Source organism: Dipodomys spectabilis, unplaced genomic scaffold (genome assembly GCF_019054845.1).
Source record: "Dipodomys spectabilis isolate Male_0828 unplaced genomic scaffold, ASM1905484v1 ptg000317l, whole genome shotgun sequence".
NCBI classification, from domain to species: domain Eukaryota; kingdom Metazoa; phylum Chordata; class Mammalia; order Rodentia; family Heteromyidae; genus Dipodomys; species Dipodomys spectabilis.
The window spans coordinates 861,347-888,719 of record NW_024870994.1 but is presented as its reverse complement, the minus strand read 5'-3'; the positions used below and the strand labels follow the sequence as shown (position 1 = coordinate 888,719).

The window sequence follows — 27,373 nt, the reverse complement described above, 5'->3', positions numbered from 1 at the left end:
CCGCCAGGTGGCGGGGTGGGGGTTGGGAGACTGCCGTCCTGTACCATGGACCACTGGGAGCTCACAGAAGTGAGACAAAGAGGCCCCTTGAGGTTCAGTCAACAATGGTGGACAGACCTGAGGAGCTGGAAAGGCTGGACTGGACTGTCCAGACAATGATCACAGTGACAGATGTTGTGGGGTACACAAGGGACAGGAAGGAGAAAAGCTGTCCTAGATGGTACAGTTGGGGGCAACAAGAGGGAGGAGACTCAGGAGGCCATGAGGGTCCCCAGATTCCACAGAGCACACCCAGCCGGCTGAGACACAGTTGGGAGATTTCCCCAGCTGAGCCCCTCACGTCCCTATGGACATGGAGCCCCAGTGGGCCCAGCTGTCTCCCCCGCCTCCAGCCCCAGGGGAGCAGATGGAGGCTGAGGCCAGGAGGATGGTGGAGTTCACTGGAAATCATGGGAAAACGGGTCCAGAGAGCACCCTGAGGACCCTCCAAGCCAGTGTGTGAGTCTCAAGGTGAAACACAGGGTGTGCGCACCACCCTGCCTGTAGTGAACACACCTGCACATACATATACGCACAAGTCTTCACACATAGATCTAGTGATCTTGAAATAGTAGCAGTAGAAAGAAAGCATGTGCAAAAGTCAGCAAATGACATCATCGCAGGTGGACACACAGCCCCGTGGACAGGTACTGAGGTTTCCTGGTGAAAACTGTCCGCAGACTCTGGGATAGAAAGCCAGGGTCACTCAACTGACGTCTGGAAGGCAGAGGGGAAGAAGCGTGTGCTTTTGGATTTTGGGAGCATGGGAATCCCTCTACCCCTGAAACTTCTCCAGAACCCAAGAGCAAACAAGACACGGAGCCTGCCCTAGCCTCCCGCCTTCACCCATCTACCCCCTCAAAATTACTGCTGCAGGGACAGTCATGTCCCAGAGCCAGGCACAGCCTCCAATGGGTTCAAGTCCCACAAGAAGTATGTGGCTGGTCCAAACTGAGTTACACTGCAGGTATAAAAGACACATAGAAGAGGGTATAGTGGTGTGTGCCTGTAATCCCAGCTACCTGTAGGGCAGAGATAGGAGGATCATAGTCCAAGGCCAGGCAAAAGCATCTGAAAGCTCATTTAAAGCAAAAAGGCCTGAAGTTGTAGCTCAAGTGGTACAGCTCTTTAGGCCCTGAGTTCAAAACCCCAGCCTTGCCCCCTACTCTACTCCCCTCCCCGCCATATAGAGTAAGGAAAAAGAATGTAAAAATACATTCATTCATATTTTTCTAAACTGAATACATGTTCAAAAATTTTAGGGAAGTGGTGCAGTGGCTCAAGTGGTAGAGCGCTCATCTTGAGCTGAAGAGCTGAGGGACAGTGCCCAGCCCCACCACCAACAAAAAAAAAAAAAAAGGGGGGGAGGGATATGATGGTTAAGCAGACTGTATTCAAACTAATTTCACCTGCTTCTTTTTTCACCCTGACACACACAAAAAAATTAATTACATACACAGCCTGCTACATATATCTACTGAACAGCGTAGGGGGAATTAGGGGGAATTCTGACCCCCGTTTTGCAGAAATAAGATGGGAGAGAAGGGATCCCCCATATTTTGGGGTCCATGAAGACAAAGAAGCAAGCCTGACTTCTGTTCCCAGGCACAGCAGGGGGCACAGGGGACACCTGAATAGCAAGAGCAAGTTGGAGGTGTTTTAGAATTCTGAGTGGATTGGGGTGGCAAAGGGAAGGGACCATCAAGAGGGGATAAGGACCCCACCCCAACCTGAGCAGAAGACTGGCTGGGAGTTTCAGATCAAGAACAAAGAACGACTTAGACTAAGTTACCTCCACAGCCCTGCAGTTTTCTTTACTAAATCTCACCAGGCTAACTCACAAGAAACAAGAAAAACCGGACAGGGAGAGGAAGGCAGAAGGAGAACTCTAGGGCCTAGAGCTAGTTTGCATTTGTGGGGCCCACGGGCCAGTTCTGACGGTGGCTGGGGAAGAAGTCACTACTGCGCACAGGTGCGTGTCCGCCACCCCAGCGCCTTCCCCACCCCGGCCGGCCGGTCCCCTCCGGGCCAGCGCAGTCGGGCAGACAGCACCACCTGGAGTCCGATGGCCCCCTCTCCCAGGCAGCCGGCTTCCCCTCCCTTCTCCCCGGTCCATTCCCCGGCCTCCTCCGGACCACGCCGCCGTCTCCACTTGGGATCGCGTTGGTTCGGAGGGCGGCAGGCGGGCAGTTCTCCCGCGGTCCAGCCGGGAGCTCGGCTGCAGCCAACCGCGCGGGGCTCGAGGCGAGCTCCGAGCACGCGGCCCGGGGAGCCCCGGGAGACGGGCGCGAGGACGCACCCGCGGGCGCGCCGCTTCGGGGAGGGGGGCTCCCGGCCCGGGTGGCGGTGCGCCTCGCCGCTCCGAGGGAGGGAAGGAGAGCGGGGGGGGGGTGAGGGGGGGGTGAGGGGAGGAGGAGAACGAGGGGGGGGCGAGGACCCCGGCTTTACTAGCAATGCCCCAGGTCTGTGCACACGTGTGTGCACACACTCACACACTAAACACCCACACCACGCGCACGCACGCATGTACGCACACTCACACGCGCGCAACACAGACACTAATGTGCACACACGAACACGCCCACGTGCTCACGCGTGCACACGAACACGCCCACACGAACACGCACGCTCACACAGGCGCACACACTGACACGCACCCGCGAGCGCCACGCGGCCTGGGCCCGCGTCCCTCCCCCCGTGGGCCGCTCCGGGCGAATCCCCGCCCAGGGCGCGGGCGCGAGTGCGGGCCGAGGGAGCGCCGGGTCCCGGCGAGGGTGCGCGCTCGGCGCCGGGAGCGCGGCCGGCCGGCGGGGTTCGGAGCCACCGGAGGCCGGGACCCAGCTCTCCGCCCGCTGCCCCGTCCGAGGCCGGACTCCGGGGCCGGCACCGAGCGCCAGGGGCAGCCCGGGCGGTGCGCCCCCACGCCGGAGGTACAGCGCTGCCCGCGGGGTCCCCGGTGTCCAGGGTCCCCGCCGCGCACCGCCCCGGCCCGGCGCTCCCTCGCCCGAGCCGGCGGCCGGCGGCCGGCAGGCGGGGCCCGGGCGCAGGGTGCCCGGGGCTGGCTGGGGCCACCGGGTCCCGAGGGCGGCGGGCGGCGGGGCGGAGCCGGGGGCCGGGGCGGGCCGGGGGGCGGGGGCCGGGGCGGTGCTCGGGGCCGGGGCGGGGGCCGGGGCGGTGCTCGGGGCCGGGGCGGGGCCGGGGCGGGCAGCGCCGGAGGAGGAGCGCGGCGCCCGCCCGGGATGCAGCGGCGGCGGCGGCGGCGGCGGCGGCAGCAGCGGCGCGGAGTCCCCTGCGCCCCGCGGCCCGGTAGGGCTGCGGCAGAGGCGGCGGCGCCCCGCGCCGGGTGAGGCTGCCGGGGCCGCGCGCGTGGTGAGTGGGGCGCGGGCCGGGCTGGGGCCGCGAGCGCCGGGCTGCGCGGGGCTCCCCGCAGCGGGTCCTCGCCTCGCCCCGGCGAGCGTGGCCGCGAGCGCCGCCCAGGTGAGCCGGGGCCGGAGCGTCGGGCTGGGCTGCGCCCCGGCCAACCCCGGCCGGGGAGGGCGCCGGGGTCCCCGGCGGCCCCGCGGGTGGAGCCCCGGAGCCCCGGCCGGAGGCGCCCACGTGGGGCCGCTCAGGCCCCGGGAGCGGCGGCCGGGTCCGCGGGCTGGCGGAGAAGCGGCCGGGCGCCGAAGGACCCCGGGGGCCGCGGAGGCAAACTTCCCCGGAGTCGGGGCCGCCCCGCCCGCCCGGGCCGCGAGGTCCAGCCGGGCGCCAGGTCCGCGGAAGCCCGCGGGGGCCGCGCGTTCGTACCCCCCCGCCTGGGGGGAGCCCCTCGCCCGGCTCTGCCCGCCCGCACGGGACCGGGTTCGGCCCCAGGGGCTGCCCGGCCACTGGAGGGCGGCTGGAGAGACGGGGTGAGGGGGGTCGGGAGGACGGTGTGCAAGTCCCAGGCGCCCGGACCCCCAGGACTGCGAGCCCCCCACATAGGCCCCCGCACACTGTAGGACCCCGCACACTGTAGGCCCCCGCGCACTGTAGGACCCCGCACACAGTAGGACCCCGCACACAGTAGGCCCCCGCGCACTGTAGGACCCCGTGCACAGTAGGACCCCGCACACAGTAGGACCCCGCACACAGTAGGACCCCGCACACAGTAGGTCCCCGCACACTGTAGGACCCCGCACACAGTAGGACCCCGCACACAGTAGGTCCCTGCCCACCGTAGGGCAGCGCCAATCATCTTCGCTGTGACCACCCCTGCCTCCTGCTTTTCGAAAGTTCTGGTCTGCTCCCACGCCCACCTCCACCCCCTTTCTGGCCTGGCTTTCCTGCAGCCTGTTTTAATCACTTTTTGAGATAAAAGTCAATATTTAATTAACCACGTAATTACATTCAGCCTACGTTTGAATCTGGGTCCTTGGTCATCAGTACATGTGGGGATTCCTCCCTTTCACCCCCTCCATCTGTCCAACTGTCCCCTCACTCTTTCCCGGGTCCCCTCGGATGCCAGGTCTAGGGTGAGAGGAAGTAGGTACCTCCCCCCCCCACCCCACCAGGATACCCTGATTGTCTTCTCAGAATTGTTGCTCAGGCAGCTCAGGGGAAAGGGCATTCCTGGCAGTGACTGCACTCCATTCAAGGGGGCTGTAACTCAGTTAAAGCCATTCTTTAAAGACAGGATGGGGTGGGGGCGCTGAGGACCACTGCCTGGCAAGGCGTGCACAGGGCCTGGGCCAGGAGTGCTGGGCCAGCCTGGCCCCCCCAGGGGCTTAGAGGGAGGCTGAGCAGCGCGCTGGCCGGGCCCAGGCTTGGCTGATGGCACGCTGGGCAGTGCTGTGCGGAGACCCTTGCGGGGCAATGTTGGGAGGCCGGTGCTGGCATCGCCCAGGGACTGAGGGTTGGTGTGGCTGTGGGCTTTGTTTGTCTTGGGTTTTTTAATTTGAATTTATGGCTTGTCCTGAAACCCCTAATAACATGTTAAGTTGTCATATGTAAGAGTTGGAATGATGAAAGGATGGCTTGGTGGAGGGGGTGTGTGGTGTGTGTGTGTGTGTGTGTGTGTGTGTGTGTGTGTGTGTGTGTGTGTGTGTGTGTGTGTGTGTGTGTGTGTGTGTGTGTGTGTGTGTGTGTGTGTGTGTGTCCCACCCAGCAGCTCAGAGCAGCAACAACCCAAGGGCCCAGGAGAAGTCTGTGCAGAATCAGCCCTGACAGTACACAGTTTTGATTTGGGGGGTCTTGTGTTTCTCCTTTTTCTGGCTTTGTAGCTCTGCCTGGGCCTGCCTCAAGGGGGCAGCAGCTGGTCTCCTGGGCCAACCAGTCGATGGTCACTCAGCCCAGCTTTTGTGACCAGCCTGTGGTTAAAAGGAGGTTTTCTCTATACCCCACACACAGACACCACTCAGGTGGTGTGGTGCGGGGCTGGTACAGCCCACAGTCCTGGAAGGCAGGACCTGTGCTTACCGCCATGCTGACAGTGGGGAAACTGAGGCCAGGAGTGCTGTGACTCCTTGACTGTGGTTTAGCCATGGCACTCCAGGGTTCTTCCAAACCATGGAGCCTGAACTTCATAGCAGCCCTGACCTTGTTTCTAAATGTAGAAAAACCCACGTGTTCAGTTAGATAAAACTTTGCACACTTTGGCATTGCTTTCCTCCTCCGCTGTTTGCAGGGGAGAGGCAGGGTTCCTTTGGTTTGTATTTGGGGATTTTTTTGTTTGTTTGCCCTGAGGAAAAATTGCTTCTTGCCTTTTCCTTCTCCCAGGGTGTCACACACAGGCACCCCTGGTTGGACACAAAGTAAGATGTCAGGCAGGAGCGGTAGAATCTGGGAGAAGGGTTTTAGCACAGGTGGGGGATGGCCAGTCTCCTGAAGATGGGGCTCTCCTGTGGGTGATAGAGTGGGGGCAGGGACTTCAGGGTCAGGCTGGGCCCTATTCAGCAGAGGATGGGTGTGCCGGGCTCTCTCCATGGTGACCTGCAGGTGGAAGAGGCCGAGCTGGGGCAGACCCCTGCCACCCCTCCCCCAGCAGCCGGCCTCATGGCGCTATCTAATTGGGAGATTATTAAGATCATTATAATTAATTGGCATCCTGATAAATGGCGTGATTGCCTAATTGGGGTGGTTGCTAGGGAACTAGTCTGCCTGGAGCCTAGAGGGGAAGAGGTGCTGGACTGGCCAGGGTCAGGCGCTGGGGTTACGGACCCGATAGTTGATGGAGAGACTCAGGAAGTCAGGATGGGTTCCCCCGCTGCTTGCCTGGAGGGGCTGCTGCAATGGAGCCTGGCTGGGCTGTTTTCCCCGCCCCACACAGAGTGACCAGGACACCCTGGACTCTTGGAAGCCACAGCACCTTAAAAAGCCCAAGTCAGCTCCAAGGCTTAACGGCGTTCCGAGCCCAGGAGTTGGTAGGGAGCTCGGATTCCGTTTTTTCCTCCAGCTCCACTCTGCCTCCGGTGGCAACCGTCTCCTTCCTTCCCCAGCTTTGCGTCCATGGGCTCGGCAGTTGGGGCAGCCAGCCTGCCTGGCCTCCTGCCCAGCCCTGATGTGGGAGTGTGTGACTCAACCTGTCTGTGGCTCTGAGTTCTTATTCCACAAGGACACCGGTCCTTGCGCCCGCCCCCTGGCTTGTGGAAAAGGGAGGAATGAGCCCATTACCGACAGACAGGTGCTTCCTAAGGCTGTCCAGGTCTGGCATGAGGACAGGCCAGCTGTCATGGGGAGGGATGGAGGTGTCAGATGCTGATGGCGGCCCCCCCCCCCCCAGTCCATCCCTGTCAGTTGGTCATGGGAGCTTGGCAGAGAGCGCCAAGCCGTCTGAGCCCCAGGCTGCCCTCTCCTGGGACTCCTGTCCTATGCTGACTGCACACCAGGCTCTAGGAATGAGGAACTACTTGTCATTGGCTTAGGCTGGACTTGCAGTACCCCTACCCCAAAAGAACACAACTGGGTTCCTTGGACAGGAATGACTAGTGTGAGTAGCATGCTCCTAGGGACCTGTCTCCATCTTGGCTGATGAAGGGACCACAGGAACATCTTCCTCCCCTCTCCGTTGGTGTCAGCAGGCATCAGCATGTAGGGTGCAGGTGGACCCTGTACTTTCTGGGGTTCAGGATTGCCCAACTCTGCCCATCCCCCACACTATGAAAGTCATCCTAAAGTATTTCTTTAGTGAAAGCAAGACTCCTAGGCTAAGCACGGTCGCTGGAGCTTGTCATCCAGGTATGAGGTAGGCAGAGATTGGGAGGATCACAATTTGATGTCAGCCTTGGCAGAAAACATTAGAGAGGCTGTATCTCAACCAGTAAGCTGGGTAGGGTGGTTTACTCTTGTTGTCCCAGCTACATGGAAGGCAGAGGCTGAGAAGGTGGCTCAGTGGTAGAGTGCTCGCCTCCCATGCATGAAGCCCTGGGTTTGATTCCTCAGCATCACATAAACAGAAAAGGGCAGAAGTGGCACTGTGTCTCAAGCGGTAGAGCGCTCATCTTGAGCTGAAGAGCCGAGGGACAGCACCCAGGCCTAGAGTTCTAGCCCCACGACTAACCAAAACAAACAACCCCCCCACCCCCCCAAACCCAGCTACCTGGAAGGCAGAGTTAAGGGAATCACAGACCCACACCAGCCCTTGGCTGAAATCACTTGACTCTGAAAAACACACAGAAGCCAAAAGGGCTTCAGGGATGGCTCAAAAAATTACTTCTTAATTTTATTTTTAGATAAAAATCTATAACATGTTATTGGAAAGTAGGACAAGATGAAGTATTTATGAGCCTTGATTGTGTACTAGCTACAGGGGAACTTTCAGCAAATGTAACAAAGCAGAACGTGAACAGCTCATTTTCTCTTGATTAGAAAATGCATTTTGATTTCAGTTGAAACCAAACTTCTGTTCTTAATCTGGATCTTCAGAATCAAATAGTGTGTAGACCGCACAGGTACTGTCTACATAATGTATAAAGTGGATACCCACGGTGCATACACTTTTGTGCCTTTTCTTTCAATGGCAATACGCGCGCCTGCCCAGAGACCGCTCTCCCCCTCTCTCCAGCAGTGCGTTCTGCATATCTTTGCTTTCATTTTAAAATATCTGTCAGTACTGGGGCTTGAACTCACGGCCAGGGTACTGTCCCTTACCTTTTACACTCAAGGCTGACACTCTACCACTTGAGTCACACTTCCACTTCCGGCTTTGTGTGGGGTTGGGGGTGGGGGGGCTGTTAACTGTAAATGAGGATGTCTCTGACTTGGCTGGCTTCAAAGTCAGTCTTCAGCTCTGTGCAGGTTAAGAGCGTGCCGAGGGCCTCGTTGGTGCATACAAGTGGGCCTGTTCCGGGGATGTGGAGAAAGCACCCTGCTCTTTCTCCCCTGAGGGGCCGAGCTGGCCACACACAGTGAACCCAGCCATGACCGAGGCTGTTCCAAGAAAGCTGGATAGTGAAAACACATCCTATGCAACAAGAGGTGACTGTGTAAGTGGGGACAGGGTCAGGTATGGGGCCAGAGGCCTCTCTGAGCACTGACCTTCCAGCTGTGGCCTGAAGCTTAGGGAGGACCTGGCCTAGGAAGATTCCAGATGTCAGGAACCACCAGTGCAAAGGCCCGGAGGTAGACAGCAGGTCTATCTGAGACAATTGTTCAAGACATAGAAGTCCAGTGAGGTGGTGGGTCGGGAGTAAGCTGGGGGTGAGCAGGATCAGAAGTGAGACATTCCTGAGAGTCAAGGAACTGCATGACTTGCATAGCAGCTTCAAGAAGGGTGTTCTCAACCTGGGCGCCGGTGGCTTACACCTGTAACCCTAGCTACTCAGGAGGCTGAGCTCTGAGGATCACGGTTCAAAGCCAGCCCGGGCAGGAAAGTCGTGAGACTCTTATCTCTAATAAACCACTAGAAGTGGTGCTGAGGCTCAAGTGGTAGAGAGCTTGCCTTGAGCTGAAGAGCTGAGGGACAGCGCCCAAGCCCAGAGTTCCAGCCCCATGACTGACCAATAAAAAAGAAGAGTGCTCTGGTAAGTGGAAGCTGGGCTATTAGGCAGGGCCAGCGGCAGCCTGGTGAGGCGTGGAGGGCTGGGCCTGGAGGAGGAGTGAATCCAGGGCTGTGGTGGATGGAGTAGTTTTGTTTCTTTTGTCTGTATGTCTGTACTGGGGCTGAGTGAACTTGGCTTGGGTGCTGTCCCTTAGCTTTGTCCCTTAAGGCTAGTGCTCTACCACTTAAGGCACGCCTCTGCTTGTAAGAATCTCACAGACTTTCCTGTCTGGGGTTGGCTTTGAACCTTGATCCTCAGATCTCAGCTTCCTGAGTAGCTGGGATTACAGGCTTGAGCCTCCGGCATTCTGAATAAGCAAAGGCCTCGGTTCTCAAACTAGAGTGATTTCCCACCCAGGGGACTTGCAGTGGTGGCTTAGAGGTGTTTCTGTGACTGTCGCTATGAGGTCACAGGTCAGAAGACAGGCTCTTCAGGAGAAGGCGTCTGATTCCCCGCTGCCCCTGTCCCGCCCCCTCCCCTCCCCCAGGCGGGTCGGGTGTGGCTGTGGTGAGTATTTGGAGTTGTCTCCCCACTGCTAGGGGCTGCACCGACCAGCCACAGAGCCCGAGGGCAGTGCTAGCTTATGTGGGGTCTGGGCCCCAGGGGCAGGTGGCCCCCAGCAGAGCTGCAGTTAGCCTGGTCTCAAGACCATCTCCAGCCCAGACCTCCACTTGCTGGAATCCTCTCCAGCCAGTGTTTTCAACTCTGCCACCTCCCAGTAGGATTCTAAAGCTCAGCCCAGTGTCCCTGGCCTCACGTCGTGGGCAACCTGGGCCTCTCCCTCACTCAGAGTCTTAAACCGGGCTGGGGGCTGGGGGCTGGGGGAGGAGGGGTGGGGGGTAAGGCCATCCCCCTACCCCCAAGGCCCAAGTTAGGCCTGGCTGGGCCTGAGCTGTGTGTGTTTGGCCAGGTGGACTCCAGATGTGCAGGGAAGGAATGTTGCTGACAGCTTTTCTTATTGGCTGGAGGTGTGCACCCCAGCGGGGCCTTGACCGGCCTCCACAGCTAGAGGGAGGGGTGCAGCTTTGTTTGAACAAACCATCAGCCTGGAGGAGTTCGGGGGGCATTTGAGCCTGATACTAAACTGGCATTTCTGGCCCACTCTGGAGAGAGGCGCTGCCCACAGACTTCAGAAAGCAGGCCCCTGATCTGAATATTTCAGAGAGCAGGAAAGTGGACTGGGTGGGACCTTCCTGAAGCCAGGGTCCTTACTCAAGAACAGAGCAGAGGTCCTGGTGTTGAGTGGTGTTTATTTCTCACATGACAAAATGTCTGCAGCTCGGCTGCCCGTATACCAGAGTCATCAAATTCCCAGGATCCTTCTGGCCTCTGCTCCTCAGTCCTTTCTGGGTCTTTGGCTTTGTTGATTCTTTTTTTTTTTGTTTTTTTTTTTTGGGTTTGGTCGTGGGGCCTGAACTCTGGGCCTGGGCGCTGTCCCTCAGCTCTTCAGCTCAAGGTGAGCACTCTATCACTTGAGCCACAGCGCCACTTCTGGCTTTTTTCTTTTTGCTTATATGGTGCTGAGGAATCAAACCCAGGGCCTTAGGCATACAAGGCAAGCGCTCTACCACTGAGCCACCTTCCCAGCCCCCTTTGTTGCTTCTTGATTTCAATGTGGCTGCCACTGCTCCAAACATCAAGCCCTCCTGAAAATTGGAAATATAGGGCAGGATCCATTGCTGTCTCTCTTTTAATCAGAGGAGGAAATCGTTCTACAGACACCCACCCTGGGGCTGACTTTGCTTTATTTCTCATTGGCCACAGGTTGAGTTTGTACTTATTTCCAACCCAAAGAAGGGGAGAATGAGTGAGAGAAATGAGAAATGAGTGAGCTTTTGCTGTTTGACTTAGCTTGGTGGTCCCTAAAGCAGCAGCCAGAAACCCTCTTTTCGCAGATGTTTTTCCAGCTTTACCTGTTCACATGTATTCATCCATGAACTGCCTTGACTCCAAGTAAAACTAAAGTGGGCACTGGTGATTCCACACCTGTAATCCTACTCCAAGGGCTGAGATCTTTTGAGTGTTGTGGTTCAAAACCAGCCCAGGCAGGAAAAGTCCTTGGGACTCTTTAGCTACAGTTTATTACCAAAAATATCCAAAAGTGGAGATGTGGCTCTTGTAGTAGAGTGCTAGCCTTGTGTACAACAGTACACAAGGCCCTGAGTTCAAGCTCTAAGACCAGTACACACACACACACACACACACAGACACACACACACACACACACACACACACACACACACATACACACACACCTCTAAAAGAAGCTGGATCAGAACTAAATGCATGTGCAGCAGCACCCAGCAGGTATGACACACCTCAGCACAAGCTGTAAAGAGGGTCAAACACCTGACAGCTACAGGTGCTGGTGGGCGTTGGGAGCTCACATACGAAGAGCAGTATGGCTGTAAACAGTCATTGTCCACAGTAGCAATCGGTCGGCCACAGTTTCCGAATGCCGCTGTCTCTGGCTTCCTGGGGCGCTGTCAATCAAACCCTTCCTGTCTTGCTTCAGGAATCTGTCGCCCTTTCCCACCTGGGTGGATGTCTGCGGGGTGCTGGGAGCTTGTCCTCCCCACCCAACGCCCCCCCCCGTACCCAGCTACGTCCAAGGGAACACCACGAGCGGACACCCCCCCCAGACCCGTCTTCTTGTCCAGCCTCTCCCCACTTCATGCCACCCCCTCACCAAGTGTCGCCTCCTCCCACTCCAGTCACCGCAGCCTCTTCTCAGTGCCCTCAGCCCGGGCTGCTATCCTCCGTAACTCTCCATGTCGGGCTCCCTCGAACCCTTCAGATATCAGCTCCCAGGTCAGCCTGGAATGTCTAGGACGACTCTGCTTGTGTTCACAGCGCGTACAACTCTGTTTACTTATTCGCTTATTTATCTTTCTTGTGTGTGTGCCGCTCCTGGGGCTGGAACTCAGGACCATGAGCTCTTGCTTGGCTTTTTTTTTTTTCTCACTTAAGGCTAGTGTACTACCACTTGAGTCATACCTCCACTTCTGGCTTTTTGCTGGATAATTGGAAATAAGTCTGTCAGTCTGCTGGGGCTGGCTGTAAAGCTCAATTCTCAGCTGGCGTTGCAGGCATGAGCCACGGGTGTCTGGCTTGTTGGACGTTTGTCTGCTCCCTCCTCATGAAAAGAAAGCCCGGTGTTGCTGTACTTCTGTCTTCTGCTGGGTCCCAGCTCCTGCAGGTAGAGCGAGGGGTGGTGCTTGGAGGAACTGGAAGGCTGGGTCTGGGAGATCGGCCCAGCTGGCAGGTGTCCTTGCCTGAAGGTGACTGCTCCCAGCAAGGAAGTCAGAACCGATTTGTCACCTGCAGAAAGCAGGGGGTGGGAATGGCTGGAGGCGCATGCTCGCCTGCCCCGTTTCCCCATGGCCACAGCGGGCTCCCCCCCCCCCCCCACTCCTTGGGTGTGGAAATTCATCTTGGAGGCTGGTGTCTGATTTGGGGAAGGCCAGCCTCCTCACCGCTCCTCTGAGCTCTCTGCAGCTGGCAGCTGTCTGTGCTCTTGTGAGTGCACTACAATTCAGAGAAGCATTCGATTCTATCCGTTCCATTGGCAGATGGAGAAACTGAGGCACTTCCCCCCAAAATGGAGACTAGTTGCTGGATAGACAAGAAATGTTAGGAATCTCTGGGTGGTCCCTGGTAGGGCAGATAAAGTTTCAAACACTGGCCTGGGCTTGCCTCTCCTCTCCTCGGGCTGCTCTCCCTGGCGGGGGGTCCCCATCGGTACATGCTGCTCGGGACTCGGAGGCCCTGTTCTCTTGGTGGGCAAAACCAGCTCCCACCTCCCTGCAGGGCCTCCGCGTCCCAATCCAGAGGATGGGGGCAACTGGCACCAGCTCCCGTTGGGGACAGCACGGCATTAATGAGGAGTGGCCGCCATCCTGGACACATTCACACGGGACCCATTCACACGCATCCTCACTGGTGGTGACTCCCAACGGGCCCCTAGCAGCGTGAGCCTGATTCCCGCACACACAGCCCCTGGGCCGTGGCCTCCTCCTTTGTGTGGCCTGTGCCCAGCTGCTAATTAGATGGTGCAAGCCTACAGGTGGGACCGGGGCTGGCGTGCACTCACAGGCCCAGAGACAGCTGTGATTTGCACAAAGTCTCTCGCTCAGCAGCCCCTCCCCCCTAAACCCCACCCATGGGTTCCTGGCGGAGCTGCGCTCAACCAGTCACTGGCCACTTCCAAGGTGAGCCTGGAACGCAGTCATCCACCCAGAGCTTAGGAGATAATGGGATTATCAGTGCCGCCCAGTCAAAATATCCTGTTACTCTCCCAAAAGATGAGTGGATCTTGCAGGCAAAAAACACGTGTTCTGTGAGTCAGAGCTGCAGCCGGGAAAGTGTGGGGTTAAAACTGAGGCGGAGGTAGGGGCTGGAATTGTCAGCCCCTCCGCTGTCCCCACCAGAGAACCAGCCCCACAATTAGGCATGAATAATGACTCTGTTCAAGCCCAACTTTATTGCTTTTGGCCAAAGGCCTTTTGCAAAAATAACATTGTAACTCCCTGCCAAGAAAGCTTTGTCCTCATCCAGACAAAGAAACAAAGCACAGAGGTGGGAATTTCTGTGTCCAGTCTGTTTCCTCGAAACCACCGGGAAGGACAGTGGGTGTGGCCTGCCCGCAAGGTGTGGGCCCCGAGAAGACAGTGTCCACCCCAGTCTGTGCCACCTTGCTCTCTCCCTCCCTGCTTCTGCCAGCCTTGTCTTTATTCTCATTCCCACCACAGGGCCTTTGCATGTGTGTTTTCCTTGGCTCAGAAAGCATTTCAGCTATAACTGGCTTCTCACCTGTCCTTTGGACTGTGCTCAAGTATGAGAAGCCTCCTCCCCCTCCCCCCTTTGCTCTAACCTGTCTCTGACAGTTTCCTTTGAAGCTGACAGGACAAGCTAAAATTCCTCTACGTTTGTTACTTATAAGCAGGGACTTGGCCACCAGTCTTTGAGTTCCCACCTTGGTGCTCAGTGTTTTGTGTGTCCATCCATACAGTGGCTCTCAGCTTGGGGCTATCTGGTGGTGTGTGTGTGTGTGTGTGTGTGTGTGTGTGTGTGTGTGAGATCTCTCAGCTGGCAGGGATGCTATCTTTCCAGAAAGAGCCCCTTTTCCACCCCACCCCACCCCTGCAGTGATCTGTGATCCTGCCTTAAATGTGAGCAGGGCTGTCATCCTAGCTACTCAGGAGGCTGAGATCGGAGGATCTCGGTTCAAAGCCAGCCTGGGCAGGAAAAAGGCCTTGAGACTCTCATCTCCAATAAACCACCAGAAAACCAGAAGTGGTGCTGTGGTTCAAGTGGTAGAGTGCTTGCCTTGAGGTGAAGAGTTGAGGCCCAGTGCCCAGGCCCAGAGTTCAAGCCCCACGACGATCAGGGAAAAAAATAAAAGAATAGGTGACTCATCCATTCATCGGACCGTGGCCGGGCCCGGGCGCCTCTCACCTGCTCCATGCGTCGCCTGCACCACAGCTGTCATCTCTCTGCCTTCTTGTACCCACAGCCAGCCATCCTGGACATTTTTTTGTGCTCCTCAAACCCCCTGGCATGTTCCACCTGAGGACAATTTATAGTTGCTGTTACCCTGAATATCCACTAGGCACAGCCCTCCCTTTGTGGGAGATCTGAGACAGGGCATCTCCCAAAGAGTCCTTCTGGGATCACCTCTGGGATAGGGACTTGGCTCCCGCACTAGAGCACCTGCTTAGGAAATGTGAGGACCTGAGTTCAGTCCCCAGTGCCAGAAAGAAAGGAAGGAAGGCCATGTCATTTATTTTGGAGTCTGATCCATACAGAACTCCATGCCCTGGGGCCTGGTGCTCAAGAGCTACCTGGTGACAATTAGCAGCAAGAGAACCAGTCTCACCTCCGTCCCCACCCCCACCTGTGTGGAGACAACCAGGATCCCACAAGGTAAAAAAAAAAAAAAAATGAGCCAGGGGGCTGGGAAGGTGGCTCAGTGGTAGAGCGCTTGCCTTGCATGCCTGAGGCCCTGGGTTTGATTCCTCAGCACCACATAAGCAGAAAAAAGAAAAGCCAGAAGTGGCGCTGTGGCTCAAGTGGTAGAGAACTAGCCTTGAGCTGAGGAGCTGAGGGACAGCGCCCAGGTCCAGAGTTCAGGCCCCATGACCGGACCCCCCCCCCAAAAAAAAAAAAAAGAAAAGAAAAAACAGCCAGAAGAATAAGGAAGGGTGCCACAAGCTGGGTGAGGGCTGTGAGGAACAGGTGAGCCAGGGGTGGGGGTGGGGCGCCAGAGCCTGGCCTCCCATGCCCAAGGATTGGTCTGCTTCCCTTGGCAGATGAGGAGCCGGAGGCCCAAGCCAGGATGAGAGGGGGCCGCATTCATTCATTCACCCTGCACTGTCTCACACACTGCCCCCTAGCGGTAACGAGATGGGGCAGAGCACTGGACATAGGCCCAGGGGACCCCACGGGGCGCAGGCCCAGCTGTGGGGTGTCACCTGACATTCCTGAGTCAACTCTCTGCTTCTGCTGTCCCCGCCCCCTCCTTCCTTTGTGGGCTTGGGACCGCAATTCAGAATGACCCAAGCAAGGGAGGAGTCAGGCTTGTGTCCTCAGAGAATGAAGATGGTGAAACAGAAAGAGGAATGGATTGGGCCTGGGACAGCAAACTCAGAAAGAAATCCTGCTTCAGACTTAGCAGAATCCAGGCCTCAGATGGTGTATATACCCATGTACCCACTGGCCCATCTCCCACAATGCCTCTCTTCTGTGCTGGAGGGCAGCAGGGCCTTCCTCATCCTTATTGGAACCAATGAACCCAGTCAGCCAATTAGAAAAAGTAGGCTTATGTATGGACCAGTCACACCAGAGCAACCTGGATTACCCTGGCCAATCACTGAGGCCTGGGACTGAGCAGCTTAGGCTTAGATTGGTTTAGGTCTGAGAGTGTAGACTAGCCTTAGCCCTCTGAGGCTGGTACCTGTGCACCAGGGATGGAGAGAAAAGAATCTTCAAATGAAAACTAGGAGTGAAAGCCGGGGCCGGTGGCTTACGCCTGTCATCCTAGCTACTCAGGAGGCAGAGATCTGAGGATCATGGTTCAAAGCCAGCCTGGGCAGGAAAGTCCATGGGAGTCTTATCTCCAATGAACCACCAGAAAACTGGAAGTGGCGTTGTGGCTCAAGTGGTAGAGCACTCGCCTTGAGCTGAAGAGCTGAGGGGCAGCGCCCAGGCCCAGAGTTCCACCCCCATGACCATCAGAAAAAAGAAAATTAGGAGTGAGAGAATGCTGGGTGGCCCACACCCAGCTAGCAACACTGGGCAACACAGATTGGGCACTTTCTGTATACAGTCTGCTCTGAACTTCTGTCACTTGCTCCTCATCCAGGAAGTGAGACCCACACCCATGCATCCAGGCTCCAGACCCCATCTGCCTGCTGTGGTCCCCCCATTCCCTCGGGAGCACGTCATGTGTTTGCTGCCTTCCTCTGCTCCACCAGCCCCACCAGGGCACAGGGTTTTGTCTGGAATCATTTTCACTGGACCTGAAGCAGCCATGGCCCAGAGCCAGCGTTGAGACCCTAGTGTGAGTTCCGCAGCCTCTGCGCATCCGGCAGCGTTAACTCGATGCTCAGCTTCTGAAACTGAGATCCGTTCCGGATTCTGAGCGCTCCAGGTGATCTACAGTTTGCTACAGGTCACCAGAGGTTGACTTTATTTCTCGTCCTGTGCCTTCTCCCTTATCTGGCCTGGAAGTAGTCTTTCATCCCTTTGTTGAGCGGCTGGAGTTTGGGGTCCCTAAGGGTGGGGACACGGCGCAGAGCAGGGCCTGGAGGGGACTTGGACCAAGTCTCCTGGCATCTAGGCCATGGGCCTGGGTCACCAGGCTGAGCTCCGGCCTCCTTGACACCCGTAGTCACCACAGCCTTGCTTCCTGACTCTCCACAGACCTCTCTGCCCCCCTGGTGGGACTCGGGGGGCCCTTAGAGGAAAGCAGCCCATCCAGGTTTTCCCAGCTGCCCTGCACAGGGCCCTAAGAGTTCCCCACAGCTGTAAAGCACGGGACCAGTCTCCAGTCACCCTGACACCCGCCCTTGACATTTGGTTCCTGAGATTGGGCATGTCTGCACGTGTGTGGGACATTTCGAGCCTCCAGCTGGGACCTGATGGCGTTGCCAACGCCTGGGGGGGGGGGGGGGGAGACAGTGAAGAGGGGACTGGGAGGAGCGCCGTTCTTGGAGTAGGCAGAAGGACGTGGGGGGGGGTGGCATGGCACAGATTCACCAAGACTGTCAGTTCAGCCGCTCTGAGTATTTACCAAGAAGGGAAAAAGAGGCAGAATAGAATCCCTTGTGTCATTTCTAATTGATTTCTTGGGCACCAGAGAGAGGCTGGCACGAGGCCAGGAGGAGTCTGAGCCCGGGGAATTCATCAGAAGCAGACGTGCCCATGACTTGGGCTGATGGGATAATTAGCTCCTATTACCCCGTGGCCTCAGAGCTCCGGCTGCATCCTCGGAAGGGAGAGCAGGTGCCCTGGTGGCAGGCGGCCCCCGCCCTGCCCGGCCTTGCCTGTGAGCAGGGGCTCTAAGACCAGCCTGGAGCCAGGACTAGCTGCTGGGGACCTCAGCCCAGCCCAGTCCTCACCCGGAACAGCAGTGTTCTGTCCCCACTCCGCCGCATCACGGTGGCACTCAGAATGGAGGCTGGGAGAAGCTGGGGAACTTGCTGCAGGGGCTTGGGTCAGACCTGGCCAGCCTGGCTTTGAACCACTTCTGTGCCAAATGATCTTGGGGAAATGAGTGAAGTCTTCCTTCCTTGATCTCCAGATCCTGAGGTGGGCGGCTTGCATGGTGGCGGACGTGGCACCCCCGGGGGCATTGCTGTCATTGGCTCTGGGGTGACAGGGCCACTGCTGATGTAGACGTCCCCGGGGCATTATGTCACCTCATCTCCGTGCTGGGTACTGCAGGGCGGCGTGGCAAGTCAGGCTGGCTTGGTAGATGCACACTCGGCTCCTAGTGTAAACCTAGAGCTTCTACCTCGCGTCCCAAGATGGCCATAGGCCACTGATAGACGCTGTAGCTGGGGGCTGGGTCTCCCTTCTCCCCTTCCCCAGCCTCCCTGTCCCTTTCCAGAGACAAGAGCTCCCGAGGGGCAAGCCCGGGGGCAGGCTGGCCTTGTGTGGGAAGAGCTGTGCTCATGGGGTGACCGCCTTCTAGCTCCTGATTCTGAGATGTCAGCCTGACAGGAAGGCCCCCCCCCCTTCCACTTAGGCTAGAAGAATGTTTTATTTTTTTACTCCCCACGAATGCATATGTGTGTTTTTGTTTTGAAAATGAGGCCATTTCAAGAAACTTGTTAAGTAAATATGGGTTGGAGGGGGCGGGAGTCTGGATGCCGCTGTTAGAGCGGAGGATGCCGGCAGCTGGGGGAGCCGGTGTCTGGGGGACCGTGACTAGCCTCAGTTTCCTCAGCTGTAAAGTGTGTTTGGGGGGGCGGCAGAGGCAGGGTGGCCGTGGAGAATGGTGTAATGGTGACCGTGTGGTGGTGAGCTTGCTTAGTCCCTGGTTCCTAGTTGGCAGAGGAGAAACTGAGGCACAGATAGGCAGTTCCAAGCCTGATGTCACTCAAAAAGTCACCCAAGAGAATACACTGGGTGTTCCAAGACGTCCCAGAGCAGCAGCTCAGGCTGGCGTGAGACGTGGGTTTTAGCAGCGTGACACTCTGTTCCCAGACCCCTGGACCACTGCTCCCCAGCGCTAGGGTGCAGCCAGGGCTGCAGGTAAGGAGGCCCTTGGTCACCTCCCCACAGAGACCAAGGTGACACAAAGCTTGGGGAGCGGACAAGAGGGTCACACCTAGGATGGCAGCGGGGACCGGCCATCGGCTGCCACCCAGGAACCAGCGCCCCCTGCACGAGGTCCTGAGAGCCATGCCCTGCGTGCGGAGTCAGGGCTGACTCACCTTAGGATGTCCTTCAGCTGCCAGGGACTGGAGGGGGGAGGGGGAGGGGATCCCTTAGGTGCAGCTGCCACCGCCCAGCCCAGGGGACCAGGGGTCCTGCCGAGGACCCCGGGCAGAGCTTTGGGGTGCCAGGGTGGTGCATCCTGCCTCGGTGGCATTTGATCTCCTCCTCCCTCCCTCCCTCCCTCCCTCCCCCCCCCCCTGTCTCAATGAGACTGGCCAGGACCAAAGCTCATTTCCTCAGGAAGGGGACAAAGAACTGACTACCCACAGAGGGTGCTGCTGGGGTCCTGTCCCCGCCTTCCACATAGCAGCCTCTGATTGGCTGGGGCCATGGTGGAATGTGTGACCATCTTCCACCTTTAGCCCTCCGCATCCTCCTTTGTTATCTTCTGTGTTCTTCCACTTAAAATGGAAGTGAGTCCTGCTACCTGGCTGTAGCGTCCCTTGACAAGGGGCAGCTCCTCCCCTCCCATGGTTCTGGGTTCTAACTGTACATGGGGAAACGGAGGCTCCTCCCTCCTGTGCTTATGGAGAAGCAGGTCTAGGTCAGGAGTGCACAGCCCGAAGCAACCAGGCGCCTCTCCTGCCTGGGCTGCCTGAGCCCCTCTGTCCATCCCTGGTGGGACATGGCTTCCAGATGTCTCCACCCCCCACCTGTGTGGGGAGGGAGAGCGGAGGGGATGGGCAGGGAGGGAGGGTTGGGGGGAGATCAGCCTGTGTCAGGCCCTGGTCCCAGGCTGCCCCTGTGCAACGGGTGGGAAGACCCCAGTGGCAGTGCTGACCTGAGTCTTGTTCTCCTCCAGATCTCCGGCAGGAGGACAGAGAGAACCCCTGCGAGGCAAACCTTCCCCAAAGCGTGGGGTCCGCGGGAGACCGGGATGGCGCCACTGGGCCTGGCACGCTGGCTGCTGTCGGCCGCCCTCTTCTCCCTGCTGGGCGGGAGCATGGCCTTCCTGTCCCATCACCGACTGAAGGGCCGCTTCCAGAGGGACCGCCGGAATATCCGGCCCAACATCGTGCTGGTGCTGACCGATGACCAGGACGTGGAGCTGGGTGAGCATCTGGGCCCCAGGAGGCCGCCAGGGCCAGGCAGCTCCGGGTCTGCCCACCACGGGCCGGGCAGCCCGAGCGGCTGGTCCTTGAGGTGTACACCATCGCTGGTCCCCATTCCTCCAGCTCATTATTATCCATTCACGAGCCACCATGGCTGCACCCTGGACCATCATCTGAGCCGCCCCATGGCTCCCCACAAAGCCAGGCCACAGGCCCCGCTACATGCACTGAGGTCTCCTGCAGGAGGCCCTTTGCTATGTTTCCATGAACACGAGGAAGAGATCCCCACTCTTGGGGCCACTACAAGGCCCATGCCAGCTCCTCTGTTGCACACGTGGTTGCGAGGAGCAACGTGGTTTCACACTCACCTGTGAAGGTCTCCCCTGACTGAACCCCCTTCCTCCTGACTTGGGTCTCCTTCCATGGAACCATCCACCCTGGCCAACACCCCCCTTAGATGCACCTGTGCCTATGACTCTGAGTCTAGAAGTCCAGCCAAAAGGATCTTGGGAAATCGCATCTGTACGGAACACGATACAGGCATTCACGGGGTGTGCGTGTGTTGTGTTGCACTCAGTGAGGCATCTAGAGATGGAGAGGGTACTGGTTCTGTGCAGATTCTGCGCCCAGTCATACTGGGGCTTCCAAGGGCCCCCGGAATCCATCCCCTGTGGATACTGCGGGGTGATGGAAAATGAGAACCCCAAATGCAAATGTCATTTTACATTTCCTAGTAGCTATGTCTTTTTATAGATACGTACATATATCTATGTACGTATATATGTAAAAGCAAAAAAGAAACTAGTAAGATTTTTAGCTGTAAGGAGGTTTTGTGTCATTCACTGTGTTCCCAGCATTCTCTGCTATTACTAACCTAAGGGACTGGCTGTGAAATGTGCTGCCCGCCTGAGGACTCGCAGGTCCTTACTGTGTCTTTTATACCCAGAGCAGGTCCCCCGTAGGACCAGCACCTCTGGGGACTCAGTAGCCACCAAGACGACCGTGCCAGGCAGTGCCCGAGGAAGGAAGGTGGAGGTTGAGGCTGGGGCGAGGAGGTCAGATCTGAGGCTCCAGCGAGTTGTAGCAGGGAGACAGCCACTCATCAATCAGGTGAGGGGCGGCCCTCCGCCTCTGTCCACTGGCAAAGGACAAGAGAGGGTTATTGGCGGCAGCAAATCAGAAGGTTTACCTAGTAAATCAGTCCTTTAGCCACCCAGGGAAGGGAGATGGTTTATGTGAAGCCCTGTTGCTCCTCGCAACGACGTGTGCTAAAGATCACTAGTATAGATTTTTCATAGGGAGTTTATCAGTGCAAAGAGAATTTCAGCCAGGAAGCAATCAGAGCCCAGAGCTTCATTGACAGCTTGACACCTAGCACCCATCTCCCCCGGCAGAGTCTGATAATTGAGGAGTCAGAGACGCAGACGCGGCTGTCTGGGGGACGAGGGGGAGCTGCGTTGCCCCTGGGCCTTGGCCCCTCTCACTTTGTGTGTCTGGGGACTCGTGCGTCTGCACCTCCGTCGGCTCATCCAGCACACTTTTACGGGGCATCTGCTCCAGGCAGTGCACCGTGCCAGTAGCTGGGGAGCTGGGGGAGGGGACGGGCTGATGATGGAGAGAGGCCTGCAGCTGCTGGGGTCAGGTGAGGCAGTGCCTGGTGGCCAAGTGTTTGAATGAATGAAGGAAGAAGGAAGGAATGACAGGGTCTTGTCAAGTAGCCAAGGCCTAGAACTGGCCTGATCCTTTTGCCTCAGCCTCCTGAGTGCTGGGATGACAGGTGTATGCCGGCACACCTGGCTTTAAGTATTCTTTTTTTGTTTGTTTTTTGATCATGGGGCTTGAGCTATGGGCCTGGGTGCTGTCCCTGAGCTCTTCAGCTCAAGGCGAGAGCACTCTACCACTTGAGCCACAGCGCCACTTCCGGTTTTCTGATGGTTCATGGGAGAGAAGAGTCTCAGGGACTTTGCCTGGGTTGGCTTTGAACCGTGATGCTCAGATCTCAGCCTCCTGAGTAGCTAGGGTTACAGGCGTGAGCCACTGGTGCCTAGCAAGTGTGTCAGGGTGTGAGCTGCGTGTGTCAGGCCGTGGATGTGACAGGGTGTGAGCTGTGTGTGTCAGGCTGTGGATGTGACAGGGTGTGAGCTGTGTGTGTCAGGCCGTGGATGTGACAGGGTGTGAGCTGCGTGTGTCAGGCCGTGGATGTGGCAGGGTGTGAGCTGTGTGTGTCAGGCCGTGGATGTGGCAGGGTGTGAGCTGCGTGTGTCAGGCTGTGGATGTGCAGGGTGTGAGCTGTGTGTGTCAGGCCGTGGATGTGGCAGGGTGTGAGCTATGTGTGTCAGGCCGTGGATGTGGCAGGGTGTGAGCTGTGTGTGTCAGGCTGTGGATGTGGCAGGGTGTGAGTGTGAGCTGTGTGTGTCAGGGTGTGAGCTGTGTGTGTCAGGCCGTGGATGTGGCAGGGTGTGAGCTGTGTGTATCAGGCCGTGGATGTGGCAGGGTGTGAGCTGTGTGTGTCAGGCCGTGGATGTGGCAGGGTGTGAGCTGTGTGTGTCAGGCCGTGGATGTGGCAGGGTGTGAGCTGTGTGTGTCAGGCCGTGGATGTGGCAGGGTGTGAGCTGTGTGTGTCAGGCTGTGGATGTGGCAGGGTGTGAGTGTGAGCTGTGTGTGTCAGGGTGTGAGCTGTGTGTGTCAGGCCGTGGATGTGGCAGGGTGTGAGCTGTGTGTGTCAGGCCGTGGATGTGGCAGGGTGTGAGCTGTGTGTGTCAGGCCGTGGATGTGGCAGGGTGTGAGCTGTGTGTGTCAGGCCGTGGATGTGGCAGGGTGTGAGTTGTGTGTGTCAGGCCGTGGATGTGGCAGGGTGTGAGCTGCGTGTGTCAGGCTGTGGATGTGGCAGGGTGTGAGCTGTGTGTGTCAGGCCGTGGATGTGGCAGGGTGTGAGCTGTGTGTGTCAGGCTGTGGATGTGGCAGGGTGTGAGTGTGAGCTGTGTGTGTCAGGCTGTGGATGTGGCAGGGTGTGAGCTGTGTGTGTCAGGCTGTGGATGTGGCAGGGTGTGAGCTGTGTGTGTCAGGCTGTGGATGTGGCAGGGTGTGAGCTGTGTGTGTCAGGCTGTGGATGTGGCAGGGTGTGAGCTGTGTGTGTCAGGCTGTGGATGTGGCAGGGTGTGAGCTGTGTGTGTCAGGCTGTGGATGTGGCAGGGTGTGAGGGAATGTGTTCAGTGTCCGCTCTGTCGCACACTGGCCACACCTCCTCTCTCCCCTCCCCCTCCCCCCCCCTCCCCCCCCCCCCCCCCCCCCCCCCCGCAGTGGCCCACCTTTGGCTTCGGCAGGACTGAAGCACCGGTCACCTCCTCAGCCTTTTTGGGGGTTGTTTTGGAGGTTTTTTTATATTTACTTTTTCAGGTGGGGTCTTGTGTTTTTCCTCAGAGCTGCCCTCAGACCATCCTTCTCCCTCTACCTCCATGTCGCTGAGATTACAAGCCTGCGCCACCGTGCTACTTCCTTTGTGGTTGAGATGGGGCCCCACGAACATTTTGCCTCTGCTGGCTTTACACCACCTTTCTTCCAGCCTTTGCCTCCAAAGTAGCTGGGATTACAGGTGGGAGCTACTGCATCCGGTCTCCCACCTCCCCCTCCACCTGGCTTTCGAGGCAGGCCCAGCCTCTCTCTGCCAGGTGAGAGATGGGAAGGAAGGAATCAGAGGGCTGCTGTGCTTTTTATAAACCACGAGACAGACCCAGATCAATAATGCACGCTCCAAAAAAACCCAGCACATTAGCTCACAGTCTGCTACAACTGCCAGGCAGAGGGTGGTCCTAAAAAATTTATCACCTGCTATTTTCTGCTCATCCATGCGGCAGATCAGGGCTGGAGGGTTCTCGCCAGAGACGCGCTCAGGCTTCCTTCCAGGCCCCGCGTGGCGGCAGCCGTCCGTCCTCATTAGAGGCTGGCTGAGAGATGGGGTCGCAGCAAAGAGGGGGCTCGGCCTGTTTGGGGATGGCAGGTGGGGGAGGGCGGCGCTCTGTTCCTCTTCCTCGCCTTGGCTGTGTTGGTGCAAGCTGTCACTTGCAAGTACCGGGACTCAGGGGAGCTGCAGGGGACAGATTCATCCCCCAGGGAGTAGCCTGAGTTACTGTCTGCCTTCGGCATGGCTGGGGAAGCCCTGGACTCGGATGGCCCTGGGGAGCATGGGCTGGCCCATCCCCCACCAGCCACAGCGGGCCACGCACGCACGTGGATGCCCGGGTCCTAGGCTCAGAGAGGCCAGGGGCCCAGTCATTGGTTTAGCTGGGTGCTGATCCCTGTGGCTGCTGAGGGGCACAGGCCGAGCCCCAGAATGGGCAGCCTGGGCCCACCCTCTCTCCCTCCCCCCTTCCCCCCCCCCCCCCCCCCCCAGCTCTGGAGTCCTGGCTGCTCTCTTCACCTCACTTAAATGTTTCAAGCGTCATTCTTGGCTTAAAAAGAAGCTGGGAACTCCGGCTGTAAACGGAAACCCAGCACCCTGCACTTGAGAGTCGCCGCCCGGCCGGACACTGAACACGGGTTCAGACTTCAGCAAGGTGGTGCCTCCCACCTGGGCCCCTTGGGAAGGTTCTGGATGGTTTTGAGCGTGGCCTTGGAGTGCTGAAGGAGTGGAGGGGTTTCCGGCAGGGGCTTTGAATGTGGGGGCTGCTGACGTGGTTTCTGCATAGCCAAGAGCTAGGGGTCACTGGACCCTGAGACCCAGAACTTCAGGAATGGGGGTGTTAACATGCCAGGAGGGAATGAGGTGCCTGGCAGGGACTCCCGTGGATTGTCAAATGGCCTGAACCACGAGATACATGTACGTTTTACACGGAAATGCTGTACTGGGCAGCACTGTCTAAGACAGACAGACAGACAGACAGCACTGGCCAGCTGGAGTCACTCTGCCAGATGCTGTGGCCTTGGGAAAGTGACTGACCTCTCTGTGGCCTCGCCTGGGCCGGCCGGTGGGCTGGGAGCCTTGCGGGGAGGTGAAGCGCAGTGTGGCGGGGGAGAGGGTGCGTTGACACAGGAGGGAAGGTGGCGTGGAGGCTGTGTGCCACGCCGACAGGCACGTCTGCGCAGGGCCACCTTGCAGCAGGACGCTCGCTTTGGACCTCGAGTGTTGGTTGCACACCTACTGTGTGCCGGAAGCTCCTAGGGCAGGATGTATAGAATATAGGGTGCGTGGGGCTGGGAAGGTGGCTCAGTGGTAGAGCGCTTGTCTTGCATGCCTGAGGCCCTGGGCTTGATTCCTCAGCACCACATAAGCAGTAAAAGCCCAAAGTGGAGTTGTAGGACAAATGGTAGAGCGCCAGCCTTGAGCTGAAGAGCTGAGGGACTGCGCCCAGGCCCAGAGTTCAAGCCACACAACCAGCCAAAAAAAAAAAAAAAGAAAAAAGAATACACAGCATGTAAGGCATGGAACATGTAGGAAGTCTCCGGCAGTGTGGGAGATGGTCTCGGGATCTCAGGAGAGCAGCTCCTTGGGGCCCAGCCTGCTGCTCCGCTCCGACAGTGTGGGAGATGGTCTCGGGATCTCAGGAGAGCAGCTCCTTGGGGCCCAGCTGCTGCTCCGCTCCGACAGTGTGGGAGATGGTCTCGGGATCTCAGGAGAGCAGCTCCTTGGGGCCCAGCCTGCTGCTCCGCTCCACTCCGCCCCTCCAGTCAGCACATTCCTGCAGGACATTTCCTCCGTCCAGCCCCCCTTGGGGCACTGTCTGAATTCTGGAAGCAGAGATCAGTCACACGTGTCTGACCACCTGTGAAAGAAGATGGGAGTTCTTTATGGGGGATGGAGCGAGCTTCTCGCTCACATAAAAATGTCTGCAAGTTGGTGGACCCGGGTTGGCACGAGTCACAAACTTCCACCCCGCAGCATCTACATTCCAGGTCACCTTGTGCTTCAGAATGGCTGCTGGAGCTCCAGCTATCACAGCCCCGCTCTACGCAAACAGGAGTTGGAGGAGGAAGTTGGGGAAGGGCAGGAGGGAGTGGTGATGCCCTCTTTGAGGACTGTATCCCAAAAGTCTTGGCAATGTGGTCAGAACTTGCTTGTGATCCCAGTAAGGGTGATGGCGGGCACACAAATTTGAATTATTCCAGAAAAGCTTGCCTATTTCTTGCTAGGGTGTGAACAAGGCACAAGTCATTGGGGATCAGCCACACCTCCAGGCCCAGGGGAAGAAGAGGACAAGCCTTTGATCGACCCGGCAGACAGACAGGGCCAGCCGACACAGCATCGGTGACCTCGGTCCACACCACAGGACAGAGAGTGGAGGATTCTTGCAGGCAGGAGGGTAGAAAGTGCAAGGGCCCTGTGGCAGGAGCAGACTCACCAGGCAGCCAGACTTGGGAGTAAAGAGGGGGCAGAGATGAGAGATGAGGGCAGAGAGGACAAGGCCAAGGGCCAGGGCCAGGGGGCCGAGGGAGGGCGAGGGAGGGCGAGGGAGGGCGAGGGCATGACCGTGATAAGTGCGGCATTGACTTCCCTGCCTCTGCCCTTTGTCCCCAGGCCTCCTTCTCACGCCTGGCTGGGGACAGAGCCTGCCTGCGCCTTTGCAGCCCCTGCAGTGGCCTTAGATAATCAGGTGCCACCAGAAGCGGCTGCCCTCTGCCCGCAAGCTGACCTCGCTGCACAGGGGATGGAGATTGCCGAGTGACGCGAGCCGGGGGGTGGGGGTGGGGGGGCACAGGCGGCCTCGGCCCGGGTCTCAGCGCCGTGAAATGTCCACGGGATTATTTAGGCAGCCAGGAGTCGCCAGCCGGTGCGTGTCAGTGCGTGGTGTGTCCCCTCGCTCCTGAGCAAGCCGCGGTGCCCAGTAGAGGGTTTGGGAGCCAGGGCGGCTCACACGCGTTCACACTCGCCTAACACCTTCACCAGCATTCCCTTCTGTTAAAGTTCAGAACTAGCTGGATGCCGGCAGCTCACGCCTGTCATCCTAACTGCCCGGGAAGCTGAGATCCCAGGACTGCGGCTCAAAGCCAGTCTGGGCAGATAACTCTGAGCGTACAGATATATGTTAATATTTTCATGGAGAAAAGAGCCCAAGAGCATAAGGATGGCATCTCCCCTCACCGGTCTCCGCACAACCCCAGAAAAAATGTCCCTGTTTGGAAAGCACAGACAAGGGGCCGAGAACACACAGCCTTCCCCCCCGCCCCCTCCGCCTCTGCCCCCGGGACAGGCCCAGCTGCAGCCTGACACAGAAGCATCCTGCGTTCCAAGGTGCTGTGGTCTCTGCCAAGGGACCATGCCCCAGGGTGCTGGAACACTCTCTGCTACGCTATCTGTTGCCCAGATAAACCGTGGAGGTCAGATGGCCCAGCGATCGGTGTCTGTCT

The 27,373-nt window shown here is 58.0% G+C and overlaps 1 protein-coding gene across 1 annotated transcript in view; it reads left to right on the top strand.

Annotated features, from left to right (window-relative positions):
* The first annotated feature begins 19,782 nt into the window (after window positions 1-19,782).
* Sulf2 (sulfatase 2) overlaps window positions 19,783-27,373 on the top strand; it is a 47,057-nt gene continuing 39,466 nt past the window's right edge. The window contains exon 1 of the mRNA XM_042702179.1: window positions 19,783-20,032. Within this exon, the coding sequence (XP_042558113.1) occupies window positions 19,858-20,032 (175 nt within the window). The 5' untranslated portion in view covers window positions 19,783-19,857. The remainder of the gene's footprint in view (window positions 20,033-27,373) is intronic.